We start from the raw sequence: 21,671 nt of genomic DNA, 5'->3' as shown, positions 1-21,671 counted from the left end.
CAAGGCTCCGTTTTAACACTATTTATATCAAAAGCTGCACAACTGAATCCAATAGACAGCTGCTTCCAATCGCCATGCAAAAATAGAGAGAGAGGATTAATAGGCAGTAAACTCAAACGTATAATCCATAAGCGAAGCGGTCAACAGAAAGTATCCTCCCGTGACTCACCCTACCCCAATAACCAAACAAAACTCCCGTGTACCAGGTGAGTGCAATTACTTGAAGATTCAGAGCACACACCCACAGTGACACTCCCACCACCCCAGTGCCAATGCAGTGTGCCCACAAACCCAAGACCATGAATATGCAAAGACCTACTTACTCATGGTCTTACATGGCTTTAGCCATTAAATGCTTATATGGCTCCTACATTCCGGCCCCTAATTATGCTAGAGCCATAATTACACAATAATAATAATATGTAGGAGGCAAAAGTCAAAAATATAGTAGTTATATATATTATATATATATATTATAATATATATAGTTATATTCTGGACCCATAACCAAAACTAGCCTAAACGAGTCATTCAAAAATTGGAAATTTAGTTTAGTCCAAGTGTCCATAAATGTCCATATCACAAAAAATGTCATGTCTCCAAAAAAAGGTCAAGAGTTCAATGAAGATCTTCACGGATCCTCCGCCTCTTCCAGCTGGCTGAGCAGCTGAGATCGGAGGTGCTCCAGGTAGACCTCACTCTCTTCCAGCTGGGCCTGGGTCTGCTGCAGGCTCCGCTGGGCCTCCAGCTGTCTCTGCTCCAACTCCTGCTGTCGCACTTTACGGTTGAAAGACGATGATCCTTCTCTCCTCTTAGTTCAATGTCCTTTCTAAGGCTCTGCAGTGTTGCTGACTGTGTCTCAAAAGCCTGTCCCATTTGGCTTAGATGTTCTTTCAGTCCATCTCGTTCAGTAGACACATCTGTCAGGTTCCTCTTCAGCTGCAGCACCTCTGAGCTCATTAAATGTAGTATGTTCTGTAGTTCACTGTTGGCCTGTCTTGCAGTGACCAGCTCTATACTGTAGGTAGCAGTCAACTGCTGCAGCTCCATCACCTGCATCCTCTGCGATTCCTCCAATTGTTCTGACTGAAGAGTGTGCTGCTCTGCCACCTTCTTGTTGTTGGGCATTTTCACGTCACTTCGTCTAAGAGGTAGACCAACACTGCGGTGACCGTCGTCCAACTTGGCCAACTCAGTGACAGACGCCATGAAGTGACGATCTTCTCCAGACAAACCTGGCCGCTCCCATAATTCATCGAGTCTTGCGATGTTAATCCTGTTGACGGTGACATCAAGCTTAACACAAGTAGAATCACTAGTGCTGCGGTCTCCTCTAAGAGGGCCGTTCACAGTCCAACCCAGCATCGTTTTAACGGCATAAGGACCACCATCCACACTATGAACAACGTCCCATGGCTCCAAGGCTTTAGGGACATTGGTTCCAATGAGTAGGTCCACCCCTGAGTCAATCTCGGTTAACTTCACACGTGCAAGGTGTGGCCATCTTAGAAGATCTCCCTGCCTGGGAATGTTGCCTTGATGAACCGGCATGCATTTCTGTGTGAACATGTCTGGTAGCTCACAGAAACAGTCTGCGTCCAGACCAGCTACCTCCAAGTCTGACACGATGTGACTGTCAACAACTTTCTCCTGGCCCATTGTCCATAGGAGAATGTCTGTTCTTCTCCCTGTGAGATTCAGTCTGTTCATTAGCTGTTCTGTACAAAACGATGCCGAGCTCCCAGGATCCAGGAAGGCGTAGGTGACCAATGTTTTGTGCCCTTTCCTAGACTTCACGCGAACTGGTAAAATGGCGAGTGTACAGTCACGCTCACCGGCCCCAGTAAGTCCACTGGATTGTACAGAGATGACTGCACTTCCACCTGCTGTCTCCATTTCGTTCTTTGCTTGCATTAAGCCAGTTTCCCTTTCCTTGGAGTAGATGTGCAACATAGTGGGGTGCTTCAGATTGCATACTTTACATGAAAGACGTTTTCGACAATCCTTGCTCATGTGCCCAATGCACAGACAGCCGAAACACACTCTGTTTTCTTTCAAAAAGGACATCTTGTCAGTGTGCGTCTTCCCTTCCAATAGAAGGCACAGATCCAATGTATGTCCAGCTCCACAAAACATGCAAACTTTTACAACGGTTGATCCAATATCTCTCCCTTTTCCATAATATTCAACTTTCTTATCCACAGGAGCAACGATGGTGGCGAAGCTACTTCCCCTTGCATTAGAATAAGCTTGAGATCTCACATTTCTCGCATCATTTCTTGTTGCTGCTGGTGAATCCTGCAGATCTCCGAACAGTGGGTCACTCGCAATTTTTACTTGCTTTTCAATAAACTCAACAATGTCACAAAAGGCAGCTCTGCGATGACACCTCTCCTGTAAGTCACATGCAGCATCTCTCCATCGATCCCTGAGTTTATAAGGCAACTTTTTAATGACAGCTTGCATGTTAGCAGAAACATCGAAATCATGTGCAGAATCAAACTCTCCCAGTGCATTGCAACATGCACGCAACAAGAAGCTGTATGCCTGCAGGGCTTTCACGTCCTCAGATTTTATGACTGGCCACGTGAAAACTTTCTCCATGTAGGCAGAAGCGATTTTCAATGAATTGCCAAAGTGTTGTTGCAGCAAAGATTTGGCCTCGGCATATCCACTATCATGAGGCATGTGCTGACAGCTTCTGATCATCTCTCTAGGCTGTCCTCTTGTGTATTGCTCAAGAAAATATAAGCAATCTTTAGCACTGTGGGTCTTTTCTTCGATGTTATGTTCAAAGGCCCTCATAAAGGTTTGAAACTGTAGAAGGTCTCCGTCAAAAATTTGAATGTCTCGTCTGGGAAGAAAAAAGAGAGACTGTTGCTCAGCCAGCAATGATGTAATTTCATTTTGTTTCTCCAAGACTGATATAAGTTGATGATGATCAGTAGTGTTTTGCATTAGAGGTGCAGAATGATCCGGTTTTGACTGAAACTGATTACATGCTTGAATACTCTGTGGTCCACTTTGGTGCAGCTTTAGCCCAGGCTGGTGTGAAGATGTAGCTTTAGCCTGCAGCTTTGGCCCCAGCTGGTTTGGCAATGTGGCTTGAGGCTGCAGAGCCACATTTATCATTTTAGGTCTTACATCCAACAAATGTGAATGTAGCTGGTCCCCTGAAAAAATGTACAAAGGGGGCTGCCCTGTTGCCACAGGCACAAATGTTTCAGCATCAGCGTTCAGTGTTGGAACCTTCCTTTGTTCCCTCTCCAAATATGAATTCATTCCATCTGATTTTCCATGTACAGCACTGGACACTCGAGATCTGTCATTTTTCAACACATTTATTTTAGCCATTGATGCAGCTATTTCCATCTCCATGTTAAGTTGCTCTTTCTTTTTCCTGAGCTGCTCTTCTTGCTCTTCCAAAGCATGTTTGTCCTTTAACAGTCTCTGACGAGCGATGAGTGCAGCCATGTCTGCCTCAGCTTTAATACGTGCAGATGAGGTAGTAGATGAAATGGATGATTTACTTCCTGTTGAGCTCCTCTTCCTTGATGTTCTGGTTTCAACATTAGAAATACTGTCACTCGGTTTAACATCATCATCCACCACTACATTTCTCATGCCACTCTCTGGCTGTTTAGAAACACAAGAACCATTTTCACTGTTCAGTGCATCATGTGTTTCAACACAAAGTAGGTCTGACTGAGGCAAGTTCAAAATACCCTCCATGTCATGGGCTGTTTGATCAACCTGCTCATTTGCATCAGAAAGCCATTTATTCACATTTCCAACAAATTCAGCATTATTCTCTTGCACAGTAGAAAACCAAGCATCTTGTTTTTCTTGTTCATCCAAAGGAAGCAAGGGAATCACAGCATCATGTAGCTTACTTGCATCATCCAACAGCACAGATATGTTTTCAAGATGAGATTGGATACCTGGAGCATTATCCTCAGTTTGCATAAGTTCTTTAATTACTTTCACAACACCTTTAATTTTGTGGACTTTTGCTTTTCGTTCTGTTTGAAGCCTTTCAATTTTATTTTGCAGTGCTTTGGTAGTGAGTTTTGATTGTCTTTTTTCATCATTGACATCAGAGCTCCTTGATCCACGTCGCTCATTTTTTTCCGTTTGTGAATGAGCAGACATCATGAAAAATCCATCCACACTCAAATCTCATATCGCGTCTTCGCACAGCCCATAAAACAGCATCACTTGAGGGGAAAGCGCCATTCACTTTATTCACACAGTTTATTCACAGAGGGGGCGTGTGCGTGTGTGTGTGTGTGGCGAAAGCCGTACCTCAGTTCCAGCGACTGTGATGAATGAAACGTAGTAGTGGGCCGGGCCGGGAAGGATGAATGAATGAATGACGTTACCGTAACAGGCATGAATGAAGTTGAGCCAATAGCGTCAGTCCGCGCGCTCCAGTTTCCTAGTTTGAAGTGCTGTTCAATGATCCCAGAAATCCAGCGCCAACGAAACTTTTCCGTGGATCAACACTCCAGATACTTTTCTGTTGACTAATATTGCGGCTAATGGTGATCACAAAAAAAGTCATTAAGCCACGGCAGGCTAAGCACAGGAGAAAGTCTGTGACGCGCACAAATGATTCACGTCCACTTCCAAGGCTCCGTTTTAACACTATTTATATCAAAAGCTGCACAACTGAATCCAATAGACAGCTGCTTCCAATCGGCATGCAAAAATAGAGAGAGAGGATTAATAGGCAGTAAACTCAAACGTATAATCCATAAGCGAAGCGGTCAACAGAAAGTATCCTCCCGTGACTCACCCTACCCCAATAACCAAACAAAACTCCCGTGTACCAGGTGAGTGCAATTACTTGAAGATTCAGAGCACACACCCACAGTGACACTCCCACCACCCCAGTGCCAATGCAGTGTGCCCACAAACCCAAGACCATGAATATGCAAAGACCTACTTACTCATGGTCTTACATGGCTTTAGCCATTAAATGCTTATATGGCTCCTACATATGGCATCAGCAAACAAAAACAGAAGAGAGAACAGTTTAATCTATCAACCGATGTGTGTGAAGTGTTGATTCAAACAGAAGAGAGAACAGTTTAATCTAGCAACTGATGTGTGTGTGAAGTGTTGATTCAAACAGAAGAGAGAACAGTTTAATCTAGCAACTGATGTGTGTGAAGAGAGAATAGTTTAATCTATCAACTGATGTGTGTGAAGTGTTGATTTAAAAACAGAAGAGAGAACAGTTTAATTAATCTATCAACTGATGTGTGTGAACTGTTGATTCAAACAGGAGAGGAGAGTTTAATCTATCAACTGATGTGTGTGAAGTGTTGATTCAAACAGAAGAGAGAACAGTTTAATCTATCAACTGATGTGTGTGAAGTGTTGATTCAAACAGAAGACGACAGTTTAATCTATCAACTGATGTATGTGAAGTGTTGATTCAAACAGAAGAGAGAACAGTTTAATCTATCAACTGATGTGTGTGAAGTGTTGATTCAAACAGAAGAGAGAACAGTTTAATCTATCAACTGATGTGTGTGAAGTGTTGATTCAAACAGAAGAGAGAACAGTTTAATCTATCAACTGATGTGTGTGAAGTGTTGATTCAAACAGAAGAGAGAACAGTTTAATCTATCAACTGATGTGTGTGAAGTGTTGATTTAAAAACAGAAGAGAGAACAGTTTAATCTATCAACTGATGTGTGTGAAGTGTTGGTTCAAACAGAAGAGAGAACAGTTTAATCTATCAACTGATGTGTGTGAAGTGTTGATTCAAACAGAAGAGAGAACAGTTTAATCTATCAACTGATGTGTGTGAAGTGTTGATTTAAAAACAGAAGAGAGAACAGTTTAATCTATCAACTGATGTGTGTGAAGTGTTGATTCAAACAGAAGAGAGAACAGTTTAATCTATCAACTGATGTGTGTGAAGTGTTGATTCAAACAGAAGAGAGAACAGTTTAATCTAGCAACTGATGTGTGTGAAGTGTTGATTTAAAAACAGAAGAGAGAACAGTTAAATCTATCAACTGATGTGTGTGAAGTGTTGATTCAAACAGAAGAGAGAACAGTTTAATCTATCAACTGATGTGTGTGAAGTGTTGATTCAAACAGAAGAGAGAACAGTTTAATCTATCAACTGATGTGTGTGAAGTGTTGATTTAAAAACAGAAGAGAGAACAGTTTAATCTATCAACTGATGTGTGTGAAGTGTTGATTCAAACAGAAGAGAGAACAGTTTAATCTATCAACTGATGTGTGTGAAGTGTTGATTCAAACAGAAGACGACAGTTTAATCTATCAACTGATGTGTGTGAAGTGTTGATTCAAACAGAAGAGAGAACAGTTTAATCTATCAACTGATGTGTGTGAAGTGTTGATTCAAACAGAAGAGAGAACAGTTTAATCTATCAACTGATGTGTGTGAAGTGTTGATTCAAACAGAAGAGAGAACAGTTTAATCTAGCAACTGATGTGTGTGAAGTGTTGATTCAAACAGAAGAGAGAACAGTTTAATGAATCTATCAACTGATGTGTGTGAAGTGTTGATTTAAAAACAGAAGAGAGAACAGTTTAATGAATCTATCAACTGATGTGTGTGAACTGTTGATTCAAACAGGAGAGGAGAGTTTAATCTATCAACTGATGTGTGTGAAGTGTTGATTCAAACAGAAGAGAGAACAGTTTAATCTATCAACTGATGTGTGTGAAGTGTTGATTCAAACAGAAGACGACAGTTTAATCTATCAACTGATGTATGTGAAGTGTTGATTCAAACAGAAGAGAGAACAGTTTAATCTATCAACTGATGTGTGTGAAGTGTTGATTCAAACAGAAGAGAGAACAGTTTAATCTAGCAACTGATGTGTGTGAAGTGTTGATTCAAACAGAAGAGAGAACAGTTTAATCTATCAACTGATGTGTGTGAAGTGTTGATTCAAACAGAAGAGAGAACAGTTTAATCTATCAACTGATGTGTGTGAAGTGTTGATTCAAACAGAAGAGAGAACAGTTTAATCTATCAACCAACTGATGTGTGTGAAGTGTTGATTTAAAAACAGAAGAGAGAACAGTTTAATCTATCAACTGATATGTGTGAAGTGTTGATTCAAACAAAAGAGAGAACAGTTTAATCTATCAACTGATGTGTGTGAAGTGGTGATTCAAACAGAAGACGACAGTTTAATCTATCAACTGATGTGTGTGAAGTGTTGATTCAAACAGAAGACGACAGTTTAATCTATCAACTGATGTGTGTGAAGTGTTGATTCAAACAGAAGAGAGAACAGTTTAATCTATCAACTGATGTGTGTGAAGTGTTGATTCAAACAGAAGAGAGAACAGTTTAATCTATCAACTGATGTGTGTGAAGTGTTGATTCAAACAGAAGAGAGAACAGTTTAATCTATCAACTGATGTGTGTGAAGTGTTGATTCAAACAGAAGAGAGAACAGTTTAATCTAGCAACTGATGTGTGTGAAGTGTTGATTCAAACAGAAGAGAGAACAGTTTAATCTATCAACTGATGTGTGTGAAGTGTTGATTCAAACAGAAGAGAGAACAGTTTAATCTAGCAACTGATGTGTGTGAAGTGTTGATTTAAAAACAGAAGAGAGAACAGTTTAATGAATCTATCAACTGATGTGTGTGAAGTGTTGATTCAAACAGAAGAGAGAACAGTTTAATCTATCAACTGATGTGTGTGAAGTGTTGATTCAAACAGAAGAGAGAACAGTTTAATCTAGCAACTGATGTGTGTGAAGTGTTGATTTAAAAACAGAAGAGAGAACAGTTTAATGAATCTATCAACTGATGTGTGTGAAGTGTTGATTTAAAAACAGAAGAGAGAACAGTTTAATGAATCTATCAACTGATGTGTGTGAACTGTTGATTCAAACAGGAGAGGAGAGTTTAATCTATCAACTGATGTGTGTGCAGTGTTGATTCAAACAGAAGAGAGAACAGTTTAATCTATCAACTGATGTGTGTGAAGTGTTGATTCAAACAGAAGACGACAGTTTAATCTATTAACTGATGTGTGTGAAGTGTTGATTCAAACAGAAGAAAGAACAGTTTAATCTATCAACTGATGTGTGTGAAGTGTTGATTCAAACAGAAGAGAGAACAGTTTAATCTATCAACTGATGTGTGTGAAGTGTTGATTCAAACATAAGAGAGAACAGTTTAATCTATCAACTGATGTGTGTGAAGTGTTGATTCGTTGAACTGTTAATTGTAGAAGTGACTTCATGTGCTTGTGCCTCTGCAGTTCAGAACCTGGGCCGTCCATACTGGTTGACCCTGTCCCCCATGTACCTGTGGATGTTGGTTTTCTTCACCCGGCCTCATAAAGAAGAACGCTTTCTCTTTCCCATCTACCCTCTCATCTGCCTCAGCGGGGCAGTAGCACTGTCTTCCCTACAGGTATTTGTTTTTGCCATTTTCCATCCTTGGACCCAAAAACGGTTACCTGACAGTGTGTCGGTTGGTTTGATTTGATTTTGTCAAGTTTTTACAGTCTTGTCTGAGATTCCTTTTCTTTTCCTGCAGAAGTGCTACCACTTTCTGTTCCAGCGGTACCGGTTGGAGCACTACACCGTCTCCTCCAACTGGTTGGCCCTAAGCTCTCTGCTGGTCTTCACAGTACTGTCGTTATCTCGCTCCGTGGCCCTGTTCAGAGGTGTGCGTGTACACACACACACACACACACACACACACACAGCCTGTTCTCCCTGCTGCCCTCAGGGAGGCATGATTTCTAACCCCACATAGGATAAGCAATAACCACGCCCTGTGGCGCCGGGATTGGCCAGGAGCATTGAAGCTTGGGACGAAAGCGCCTGGGTTTTTTCATCTTTTAAAATAAAGATGTTTAAAAAACTATTGCTTGTTACATTTATACAGTGCTGTACCTTTTCTCTGGGTAAGAATTGAGCTTGAAATTAACGATATGATACATTATATTATATGAGGAAATTAACGATATGATACATTATATTATATGAGCTATGAACGTGAACACATGCATGTTTTTGTAGATTGTGTACATTGTGTAGATTACAATTATTATGCTTATTATTATTGTTACTATGCTAAGGAAGGTAGGTGACCATAATTCATTTAAATGTCCGCTCTCGAAATCGCTGTCCGTTCTCAAGAGCTATTCAGTTGGTTCATGAAATCGCTGGGCTGCGTGCCCTCCAGTGTTTGTGGTGTGGGAGATTCCAGCTGTCAAAAGAAGAAGACAAAATACTTGCTCCTGGCCAATCCCGGCGCTTGACTGCTGCGTAGGCGGGCACAGGGCGTGGTTATTGCTTATCTTATGTGGGGTTAGAAATCACGCCTCAGGGAGGAGATACAGGGTCCTGAAGGCACGCACAAACCGTCTGCGGAATAGTTTCTTTCCGCAGGCCACAAGACTCCTCAACAGATAACACACATGCGCGCACACACAAACACACACACACACACACACACACAACAGTGCAATAAACCTGTGTTATTGTCATTTGGACACTCATGGACACTGAACACTTTCATCTTATTCTATTTAATACCTTATCACTTCTACTTATTACATTACTCCTATTTAACTTGCCGCAATGCTTCAAATAAGGTCTCTGGGCAACACAAGCTTAATCAAACGCGAACCAGTGTTCAGCCGGATAATCTTCACACATGAGGACCACTTTCATGAGGTTTGTAGCGTAAATGCGAGCCCTAGAAGTAAAAAGCTCGTGCTAAGCTAATCCAGAACTACACACAGTGTCGCATAGGTTTCCCCGTCACGTCAGCACTCAACCTGGACTGTTGTTGATTGTGTGCGCTGCTGTACACTGATTACCCCGGGCTGAACGGGCTGAACCAGGTGAGGGAAAGAGAATTTCCGTGTTCGTCCTTTGAAGTGATGACGTTATTGACGTATAACATCCCCGTCGACTCAACAGTAGTCTCATTTAGCCGTTTGCTAGCTAGCCGCCCTTTTAACGGCACGTAAAAGCTTAAAAACTCATAAAAGTGGTCCTCATGTGTGAAGATGATATTACTAAACACTGGTTCGCGCAACGGCGCTGGAAGCACGGTGCGGTGGGCGCTGCAGCACCCCCTGGTGGCAAGAGATGTAAAAAAAAAAAAAAAAAATGCACCTGAATGCAACATGCAAAATACCCGCTGAATAAGTGTTCAAATGTTCATGTAATTCTGGCCAATACTCCACTTCTGTTATAACATTTCAGTCTGGAAGATATAATCTTTATGACTAAAAGGCTAAATGAATAGCTTAGAAAATGAATAGCCCCAGGGGCCCATGGTACTTTTAATCCGGCCCTGGATATATGGGAGGAATAGCAGGTAGGCTATCACTGTCCCTGAGTCCTGAGGGTAAATTGCGTAATGCTGCAGAGAAGAGGAGACACTGAATAATGACATCACAACAGTATAATCCTAATGTTAATTTAAAATTAAATATTCCTCTAAATATGGCTAAAAGTCCAAAAAGGGTGGGAGAGAGAATGAGGATTCCAACACAGCAGTGGGAGCAAGTGGTGACAGTGAGTGAGAAAAGGTGACTGAATAATGACACAACAGTCTAATCTTAATGTTAATATTCCTCTAATCTGGCGACAAAGTGGCCAATTTTTTTTTGGCTTGCAGCACCCCCTACCTAAAAGTACTTCCAGCGCCACTGGGTTCACGTTTGATTAAGCTTGCGTCGCCCAGAGACCTTATTAGAAGCATTGCGCCAAAAACCCATTCAAAAATCCCATAGGCAAAAACAGTGAAGAACCAGGAGTGTTAGCATCGATGATTTCCGGACTCGTTCCTGCGGCTCTCTATTGAACTATTGTCTTATTTGTTGTCTGCTGTGTTTTTGCACTATTGACCTACTGCACCTTGTCTGTAACGGAGCCCACAGCATAGGAATTTCACACGTGTGTACTCACACAACGGAGTGACAATACAAATCTTGAACACACACACACACACACACACACATACAAGGGCGTCGTTTTTGTCTCAAAGTTGGTAGGGTCGAGGACGGCAGGAGCGGGCGCCGCCGGAAAAAAATTTAGCTTTTTTTTTAACCTTTTTTAGCCATATTTAGAGGAATATCTCATTTTAAATTAAAAAAATTAGGTTTCTTTTAACCTTTTTTAGCCATATTTATGTGTCCTGTCAGCATAATTGTAACTAACAAACACAAACTGTAGGTTTAGCCATCTAATCATGTTCTTTCACAAACAGCCGGTTTGGAAAGAAAACATTGCCACTGAAACCCACACACCCTGCATAAAAGAATGTGCACTGACTTACTGTATACTAACTTTCACTTACCAGTAATATTACAGTGAAACAGAAAGCACATTTTCATATCCATCAATATATTTAAACAAAATATACACAACATTCAGCCTATTACAACTTTCTGTTCTATAGTATTCTTTCTTTTCTGGTTTTCTGCATGCATCCAAACATCTTCACATTCATCAGTAAGCCCACCAGTCCAAATATAGCTACATTACTTTGTTTTCTTTCTGTTCTATAGAATGCCTCATTTTAAATTTTCTCATTTCTGCATGCATCCAAAATAGGGGTGTAACAATGCATGTAACATGTACACATGCATGTAACTGGACAGGACACTTTTCTCTAGCATCTTCTTGCTCGCGTTTTGCAGGTTAGCAGCTGTAATGTAAAATGATACTCTGCTGGTTCACACAGTTTAACGTTATAAGATAAGATATTACTTTATTGTCAGACAGAGTCCGAAATTTGTCTTGCATCCTCAGACACTTGTTTCTCATCGATACATACAACAGTGCAAAACGACAACCAACACCATCCTCAAAGTGCATAGTAGACAAAACAATAACAATAACAAAAGACAAGAATGAGGAAAGTGGCTGCAGCGCTTCCTAAGTCCCTGTCTACAGCCTCTAGCCTGTCACAGTTTGACAGCCTGGGGCACAAATGCGACGCGTGATGCGCGGCGGACTTTCAGTAATAAAATTAGTGGTGTGTTCCTTCCTCCACCTCCACAACAATGACGTCTAGTTTTGCTAACCTAACGTAACGACGTTACTTACAGTTGCTGCAGGGGGACGCGGAAAATAGCTTCTGATCATGTCCCTCTTTTTCCGAGCGGGAGGGCGAGGAGGAGGCGGCATGTCGGCATGTTAGTAGTGTGTGTCAGAGCCATGTGTGTGGGTGGGCGTTTGTTTGGTCATCAGCCAAATGAGCCAATCAAACGTGAGTTTGGGGGGAAAAAATTGGACTGGCCCATTCAGATGTGAAAAACAGGGGTAAATGTAACTTTGAACATATTGCAAACTAATTTCACTCAATAATGGTCGGGTCAATTCTATCCTTGCAAAATATGGGAAGACAATCTAAATGACCTATATAACTGCACTCCAAAGATAATGCAAATAAGGTTGCTTAAAAGTTGGTAGGGACAATTGGACACCCTGAAATGTTGGTTGTGACTTGTCCCGACCAACCCTACCCAAATCGACGCGCTTACACACACACACACACACACACACACACACACACACACACACACACACACACACACACACACACACACACACACACAGACACAAAGACACAAGTCTACTCACTAGCATTATAGCAGAAGTGACAGTTCCAGGATGAGATGTGTCTTCTCTGTGTCTGCAGGATACCACGCCCCTCTGGACCTGTACCCCGAGTTTCACCGCATTGCCAAGGATCCCACTCTCCACTCAGTCCCTGAAGGCAGGACTGTTAGTGTGTGTGTGGGCAAGGAGTGGTACCGCTTCCCTAGCAGCTTCCTGCTGCCAAACAAGTCAGTAATCCAGGGTTTCCTACATACAGTAGGTCTGGAAAAGTATGGAAAACATTTTTTTCACCCATTTCCATGTGTGGAAAAGTGTGAAACTTGGGACAAAATATCTGCACAAAAACATTACATTTTCTATTAGTCACAGACAGACACATTTCACATGTTCAAGACCAACTTTGTTTATTTATATAGCCCTTTATCACAAGCATGTCTCAGCAGACTTTACAGAGAATGTGACTAACTAAACACAATCAAAGAACAAAATGTAACAAATTTGTATAGAAACAAGCATAACGAAAAACACGGGTGCAGATTTGATCAAGATCAAACAATCTAGCTGTTCTACAACCTAACCTACCCACACACCCATAGTCCGGGAGCCAAAGGCTGTTTTTTTGATGAACCTTGTTTCGTCTGATAAAGTTTTTTTCTCTGCTGATTCTTGTACCTTGGGGGTACCTATTCAAAATACTGGAGGGTGCCCGGTGAGCACCCTTGAGCATTTTTAGATATTAACCCCTTAAGTGCCAAAATCCCATTAAAAATCGGGATTTATGAGATTTCATGCAAAATCAAATGCATCAAATTTGCTTTCTCCAATGTTTATTCATAAAGGAGCAAGGATGTCATGTATAATGTAGCCTATTTGATTCCCGCGCCATGTGCCCCCCCACCCCCAATAAAAACATGAAATAAGCAGAGGACTTTTAGTCTGATAAATCACTCCCAGGTGTTGAAGCGGTGCATGTTTGCGCAAGTCAGACCCTTCTCCCCCACTCCCCTCTCTCTGGCACTGTGTGTGTCTGTGTGTGTGTGTGTGTGTGTGTGTGTGTGTGTGTGCATGTGCGCGACTGCATGCGTGTGTGCATGTTTCACTGGCTTTGAGCTACACTTCCTGTCTCCACTCTCAATTCCTTGTACAGCTGGGGGGAGGGGTCTAGGTGCACTGCTCAAATCCTGTGTGCACATCTCGGCAGGGGAGTGGCCAGGGGTGGCACTGGCCACCCCTGAAATCTAATCGGCCGCCCCAAAATCCTGAGGATGCTGGCATCTGTGGCCAACAATACTGTCTTTCAGAGGCTGTAGCGGCAGGGGCGGTTTTAGCATCAGAGCTTTGGGTGGGCTCAGCCCACCCAAAGGTCATGGACCGCAGAACCCCTAGGGGGGTCCGTCGGCATGCCCCCCCGGAAGAAAATTTTGTACAGTTTCAAGTAAAAATGGATCAAACTGGCGCACTTTGAGATCAAAATGAAGAGACTAGATCTATGAAGAACTACACACATCAATATCTTCTTTACCGTTCTGTGGTTTTACAGCGATGAAAAAATAATTGTTTCCCTATATATACTATATATATTCTGCATACAGGTTCTATATGGTAGAATTATGCTTGCATAAATAATACCAAAATCACTTCAGGGGAGTTTCAAGTAAAGTAACATTTTGCTTTGTAGGCAAAACAAAAGTAAAATTATATCAAAAGGGAACTTCCTAACTTATTGGCTGGAATAATATTCCGACAAGATAATAATATACTGTAAGCACTAAAGCAGGAGTTTGCAGTCAACTAGTTGAAATGAATATGTGGCAGTATTTGTGGGGGTCAAAATCTATGTAGGGTGTACCACCACAAATAGATCAGTGTATGGGAAACACTGACTATTAAATTGTGTGACTAGAAAGACATCTGAGAAAATGTACTTTAATTTTGAACAACAGCACTACAACGGTGGCATTACAAATGGTATTATGAAATTATTGTGGGAAAAAACAAGATCTGACTGGTTGGAAGTTGGTAGGCTACCACCACCACAGCGTGCAAAAATAGGGAAAGAAGGAAAGAAAAGTGAATAGCATGCCATGCACGCATGTTAAGCTATCATCATCATCACATCAGACAGGCTGTGTAAAGCAGCCACTTGCGATTCTGAAGGGCTTAATTTCATTCAGATAACAAGGGACCCGTTTGAAAATATGTTTGTCACTTATGCCCATATGTTTCTCAAAAAACATTGCATCCATTTACACCCACTTTACTGCGAGCTAGCATGACATGGCTGGCTGGTGCCATGGTAGCCTACCTACCTTCCTCCAGTCCACCTGTTTGTCTGGCAGGCACAGCCACAAGTTCTTTTGTTTAGCCTACGAAACAACGTTACGCGCTAATTTGCATATCAATATGCGCTAATTAAGTAACTACTAACGACTCTGACTGCTCAATGCTCACCTCACAGTTTCATTGATCATGAGTGGGGAGAACGATTGTGTGGACTGTGGAGGACCACTTCGCTGCTGTACTGTGTGTGACCTGTGTGAAGTGATGTGGGATTAGGCAGATAGATGGAGGAGGGAGCGCCTGCGCAGCCGCGGTTCTAGAAACTTTTCGGGTGGGCTGAACCCCCCTAAATGTTTGTCTCAGCCCACCCTAAGAACATAGGGGGGGGGGGGGAGAAACACGCACACAGCGCATTGAGTGTAGTCAGAAACTGCTACTAATGACCACCATGGATTTGGAGAGGGGGGAAAAAAAAAAAAAAAAAAAAAAAAAAAACTTTTGTAGCGGGCTTATTTTTAAGCTAGAGTGAAGTTAGTCTCAATTTTGGTGAGGGAAAACTTTCTACATCCTTCCTAAATGCCACAATCAGTGCTACCCTTGCTTGAGTATGTGCCCCACTTGGGCCACCCCAGTCAAGATGGCTGGGACACTGCATCTCGCCTCACACACATCTCGCCTCAAACAGACACACGTCACTTATAGATGCGGCTGTGCCTCTTTAAACATCTTGGGGGTAGAGATGTAACGGTATGAAAATTTCACATGATTATCGTAACTAAAATGATCACGATTATTGTATTATCACTGTATTCATAAAGAAAATGCTGAAAATGTTCAAAAAGTACTGAGAGACTCACTGAAATCATTTTACAACATTTTATATTGAAAACTCAGATCCAAAAAGGATTGATACACTCACTGAAATCATTTCTCAAAGGCTGCACGTTTGCATCTGGGAGACTGTTGCCAACTTTGGTTGATGATGGACAGTATTTACCATGTTTTTCAAAGCACTGTAATCACGGTACCATGGTTTTAATGATAATGAACATTTTAAACGGTATTGTAAGGAATTTTATCACGGTTATCATTAAACCGGTTATCGTTACATCCCTACTTGGGGGTATGCACACATTGATGAGTTTTGTTGGGGCTATATGTTCACTGATGGCTGATAGTGGGCTTTCTGGAGTTCCGGTAAGAAATTTCCAGAAAGCAGATGACCTGATGAGAGCCTTGGATCAGATTAGGAGTCAGACCAGGACAGCCAGACTTTGGGTTTAGGTCTTGGTGAAACCAATGATGCTGATGATGTCATACATCTGGGCTGAACGTGAGGGTGACTGGCTTCTCCATCTGACCACATTCCAGAAGATGCTTACCTACTACTTTGCAGCTGGCCATGTCAACCATGTCAGGTATGGCCATACTATCTTCATTCCATGGAGAAGCTTCCTCCACAAAGCAATTTTCTCCAGGAGCAGCATGTGATGCATGGAATATGGAATGGCCTGTGGATCAACCAGTTCATAGAGTCCACTTTCATGAGGTACGGCCACAGTGATGGAGGGATCATTGGATTACCGTGAAGCCATAGGCACTGAAGATCTGGGCCCTGAGCCACCACATACAGTATGCTGCAAGATTGTGTCAGACATGAAGGAGATAGAAGAGGATAAGACAGATAGGTTCATCTCTATCACAAGGTGGAGGCTAAAGCCATGGGTTGAGCACATGCCAAAGTCAAGGACTTTGTCAGAAACTGGAAACCTGCCTCCATCCATTGGATCCCAATGAACAGCCAGGGAAAAGCATCATGAACATCAAGATCACCCTACCAACTGTCTATTGTAGACAGTGCCATAAAGATTGAGGAGGCAATGTTAGAAGGTGTTGAGAAGACCTGGCCAGAGGGATCTTACAACACCATCTCAAACAAAGTCTCACCATCTCAAACAAAGTGAAGACAATGACAACAACCAAATCAATCCAAGTTGGCATCTCCACAATTTATGACCTAAATGCCATCGATTCAAGGGTAATCACTGTTGTCTAGTGACCATGAAGGATGTCCTCGCCTATGAGCTGGCACCAGTCTCAACTGCCATGTTTACCGAGGACTGAATGTGAGTTTGTAAATCCAAGTCTACACTGAAGAAGTCACTCCAAGTCAAAAATTATGTGAGGAACTGACCCAAGATCGGCTTTTCCATCTACAAGTTGGTGGTGACAGGGGAGGAGCCATGTGACAGGGGAGGAGCCATGTGACAGGGGAGGAGCCATGCCCCATTGAGATCAGGTTGGAAGAAAGAAGGAGCCGATATGATCTACAAAATCAGCAGGAATAAGCTGACACCATCATTGTCCAAAAGGTCCGGTGTGCTGGAGAAGCACATCAAATCTCAGTGGTTTCTGATGACACAGATGTGTTCATCCTACTCCTTCACCATTACCACCAGGAAGGACTGGATGTCCCACACATCATGGAATCGCCCCACAAGGAAAGGGCAATAGTGGACATCAAGTCAACACTGGCCAAGCATTCACAAGTTGTGAAGAACCTTTTACCAGCCCATGCCATATTGGGATGTGACACTGTAGCGTCTTACTATGGAAAATGCTCTGTCATCAAAGTCCTCAAAACTGTACAAACTATCGGCCATTGACAATGTGGTTGCACTGTTCCAGCAGGTCCTCGACCAAGTCACTGCCTTCATCTTAGCCTGTTCCAAACTTAGCTGCTCTACCGCCATCGAATGAAGCATTCATTGAGAATGTTAAGAAGGGCCCACTTTCATGCAATCTTGTGGTGAAATCTCAATGTAAATCTGCCACTAGCATTGAACACTGAGGAATTTGGATGCAAAAAAAGACACATGCAACAGGTCACTGAGCCCAACCACTCTACCGGAAGATTGCAAACTTGTCCCAGACACATTTTGGAGATGAAAACCCTTCTAACTCCAATAAGTGCAACCGTGTGAAGTGCATGGTTTGCCATGCACAATGTTCTGTGCATGTTTCAGAGTAGGATGCTCACGATCCAAATAGGCTTAACTACCGTGAAGACCATCAGCAAAATGTGCCCTTCACTTCATACCTCCCAATGTGTATCATCTACTCTGAATCTCTACTTGAGATGAGCAAAGGCTCAATGGATGTTCTCATCCAGCACGACCCATATTGTCATAAAAAGTTTGTTTTGCTGGCACGGCCTAAAAGGGTTAATATTATGTAATTTGGAATTAAATACATTGTACATGACCTTCTTTATGAATAGACATTGGAGAAAACAAATGTGATGCATTTGATTAGAGTATTTTGCGTGAAATCTCAGAAATCCTTATTTTTCTGCGATTTTGGCACTTAAGGGGTTAATATCTGAAAATGCTCAAGGGTACTCACCGGGCACCCTCCTGTATTTTGAATAGGTACCCCCAAACTACAAGAATCAGCAGAGAAAAAAACTTTATCCGACGAAGCGAGGTTCAACCCCGTGGCTCCCGGACTACCAGCCTTACACCCTAAACACACCCAGCCTTACACCCTAAAGCGCCCGGCATGATTTTGCGCAGCCACGACTTGGAGCCTTGCACGCCCCCTACGCCGAGCTGCTCCGATAGGACGCCCAGCTGCGGCGACCCCCTCGGCGCAGTCAGCGCCGTCGATTTCGCTCGAGCATAATTTGCGCTTAAGGCACACAAGGAAAAACTCCCAAGAAAAACCTTGGTAGGAAAACACGGAAGACAGGGGTCCCCTCCCGGGACGGCTGATGGGTGAAACGGGAGAAAATGGAGACGAGAGGAAAGAGAGGCAGCATGCAGCTGAGAAGGGACTGAGGTCCGCGCAAAAAAGATTCTGAGAGACGAGGGCAGCAGGCGTAATCTAGCGTCCAGGTGGGAACAGTGGCAGGGAAGAGCAAGGCCAGCACTGATGACGAGGAGCCAGGGAATCACTGTCGCTGCCAGGTAGAACACATCATCAACCTTTATTTAAACAGGCAAGTTAATTAAGAACAAATTCTTATTTTCAATAACGGCCTGTACACATGTACAGTAATCATATCTGAGCGTGATATAGCCTAATTGACTGCAATTATCCATCTAATTTGATGGAATTAATTGATTTGAAATTAATTTATTTGAAACTTGAAACATTTAGGGATGCATGATTTAAATCTTCACATCCAGGCACAAAATGTAAGACTGGAAAAAGTCTGGAAATGTACCCTGAAAATGAGCAGCATGCCTGAGTATTGATTAGGGCTGTCACTTTTTATTCGAAATTCGAATTTAACTTCGAATTTTGAATGTGGGGAGGAGGGGCATGTTCGAATGTAATTTGCCATATTCTATTTTTTTTTTATTTTTTTTTATAAAAAAAATAAATAAAAATTAATTAACCAAAATGAACCAACTGCTGCTTGCTGGTAATGTTAATCCCATGTCAGAAAAAGTCTCCGGATTTGTCGCGTTAGTCTCTTCTGAGAAAGATTGTCTCCAGGGTCTGAAAAATTGTCTATGCAGCCAAGTTTGTGAGGCAGTGTTGTGACTGTGAGCGTCCAAGCTAACAGCAGCGAAGAGGAGCTGACTGACTGGACCATGAGGACAGCTGAGGATTTTGTTTTTTATATTCTTTTAATATTTTATATTATATTATATATATTTATACGATGTAACCGGCAGGCGCGGACTGCATAATCGGGCACGTCGGGCCGATGCCCGGTGGCCTGGCCTGCAAAAAAACAAAAAAAATTAACCAAAAAACTTTTAATATATTCGAACATTTTGCAGGCAATTCGAAGTTCGTTCTAAATTTATTTTGGGAAAAAGTGACAGCCCTAGTATTGATCCCACCTCTGTTGCTGTATGAACGATTGTGATCTCCATGTCATGACAAATAGAAAAGTGTACTTCAGTTAGTGTGACTGGTGTAGGTCTGCGGGTCTCTGTCTGTGTGTTGTCTGTTTATGTTGCATTGGGCACTGTCACGACACTTGCTGATAGAAACTCTTCCTCATCTACAGCTGGCAACTGCAGTTCATCCAGTCAGAGTTCAAAGGTCAGCTGCCTCAGCCTTACGCCTCTAGTCCATTTGCTACTGAGCTCATCCCAGCCAATATGAACGACCAGAACCTGGAAGAGCCAACCAGATATGTGAGTCACACAGACCCCTTGGTTTTCTTTGATGTGGACGCATGGGTCCCGTAGTTTTTATAGCATTTACTTTAATTTCCGGATGTTTACTCTGTGGATGTGCTGCAGGTGGATTTACGACAATGCCACTACCTAGTCGACCTAGAAGCAGATAACGAGACACCTCTTGAACCGCGCTATTCTGCCAACAAAGAAGACTGGAACGTCATTGCCTATAAACCTTTCCTTCAAGCATCCAGGTATTTTCTCAAAAGTATATTTAACACAACTAAATTCAGGCCTCCCAAAGACCTTTAAGAAATGTGTGAATTTGAGGGGGGTGGAGGTTTGGAGGGCCTTGCATTAATGTGTATAACAAAACTTGATGGCTCTAAGTAGAGCACATACCTCCGCTAACACTATGCAATTGTCAATATATTCCATTTGCACATGTCGGATTTTCACCAAAAGTTAATTTCTTCCATGCCCCATTACCAGTTTCACATCGGCAGATGCACACATTTTCATGACTGGACCTGAAATGGGGAAATAAGACATTATATGATTTATTATTTGATATTTCTATGATCTAGGCATCTTCACAATTTAACACTTTCCCAGAGCTCATCTATAGAAAATGAACTGTCCTAAATCATAGAAAAAAATAGTGGTATTTTCCAAAAGTTTTGTGCAAACTTTGGTGTAACATGTTTACATCCCTGCGTGTAGGCTAGAGGCACTGTAGCAGCAGTTTGAAAAACAAAAGTGTAAAAAAAAAATAGTGTATTCAGTTTTTCATTGAACTTGTTTCTCTCCCAGGTCGTCGCCTCTCTTCAGAGCGTTCTTCATTCCATTTCTGTCAGACCAGCATACGAGCTACACCCGCTACGTCATCCTGAAACCACGGCGACAAAAGCAGCCTCGCAAGCGGACCCATGCCTGACCTTCGACCTCCAATCTGACCTTATGTTCTGAGTCCTGAGAACAGAAGATCCATCACTTCCCTTCCAAACATCTTTTAGTGTGTGTGTGTGTGTGTGTGTGTGTGTGTGTGTGTGTGTGTGTGTGTGAGAGAGAGAGAGAGAGAGAGAGAGTGTGTGTATGCAGGTGTGCTCGTCAGGTATTAGCAGGACCTGCATAGCAAACATTGTATCTCAATTATTCGTGTGTGTGTGTGTGTGTGTGTGTGGGGAATGAATGTCTTAGGGTGGATGCATACTACAAGATTTGGACCATATAGCCCAGGATAGGCCTATAAAAAGTGACGAGAGGGTTTTTATTTTCATGCTAAACTTTAAAATGTGCCCTGGATGGACATTTCTGTGGTCGATTAGGTAAAGAAATCTAGTGTTCATTCACCTGTACTTGAATGGTATCTTCGTGTGCACTCTATTGGGAATGAATGCTGGATTATGAATGAAAGTGTGGGTGTGTGACTAATTTAACTTGAAATGTTAATAAAAACAGGATGGACTGTGAACACAATCCTGTCTTTTTTTTCTTTCTTTCACTGAGGCAGCGACAATCGTGACACATTTCTCCACCACACATTCACAGGTTAGTCTTCATTTTCATCCCTTTTTATTGGAGATTTCCTTATGTAACAAACATATAAACCAATCTCACTTACAGGAGAGATGTGAATGGAACA

General features: G+C 42.2%; 1 protein-coding gene across 1 annotated transcript in view; it reads left to right on the top strand.

Annotated features, from left to right (window-relative positions):
- Positions 1-21,450, top strand: part of alg9 (ALG9 alpha-1,2-mannosyltransferase) — a 32,861-nt gene extending 11,411 nt beyond the window's left edge. Inside the window, exons 10-15 of the mRNA XM_083634638.1 lie at positions 8,273-8,427; positions 8,554-8,683; positions 12,685-12,832; positions 19,912-20,041; positions 20,150-20,280; positions 20,840-21,450. Coding sequence (XP_083490764.1) covers positions 8,273-8,427; positions 8,554-8,683; positions 12,685-12,832; positions 19,912-20,041; positions 20,150-20,280; positions 20,840-20,963 — 818 coding nt within the window. The 3' untranslated portion in view covers positions 20,964-21,450. The remainder of the gene's footprint in view (positions 1-8,272; positions 8,428-8,553; positions 8,684-12,684; positions 12,833-19,911; positions 20,042-20,149; positions 20,281-20,839) is intronic.
- The last annotated feature ends 221 nt before the right edge of the window (positions 21,451-21,671 follow it).

Source organism: Poromitra crassiceps, assembly GCF_964638095.1.
Source record: "Poromitra crassiceps genome assembly, chromosome: 1".
Classification (NCBI taxonomy): Eukaryota; Metazoa; Chordata; class Actinopteri; order Beryciformes; family Melamphaidae; genus Poromitra; species Poromitra crassiceps.
This window is presented reverse-complemented; position numbering and strand designations above follow the sequence as displayed.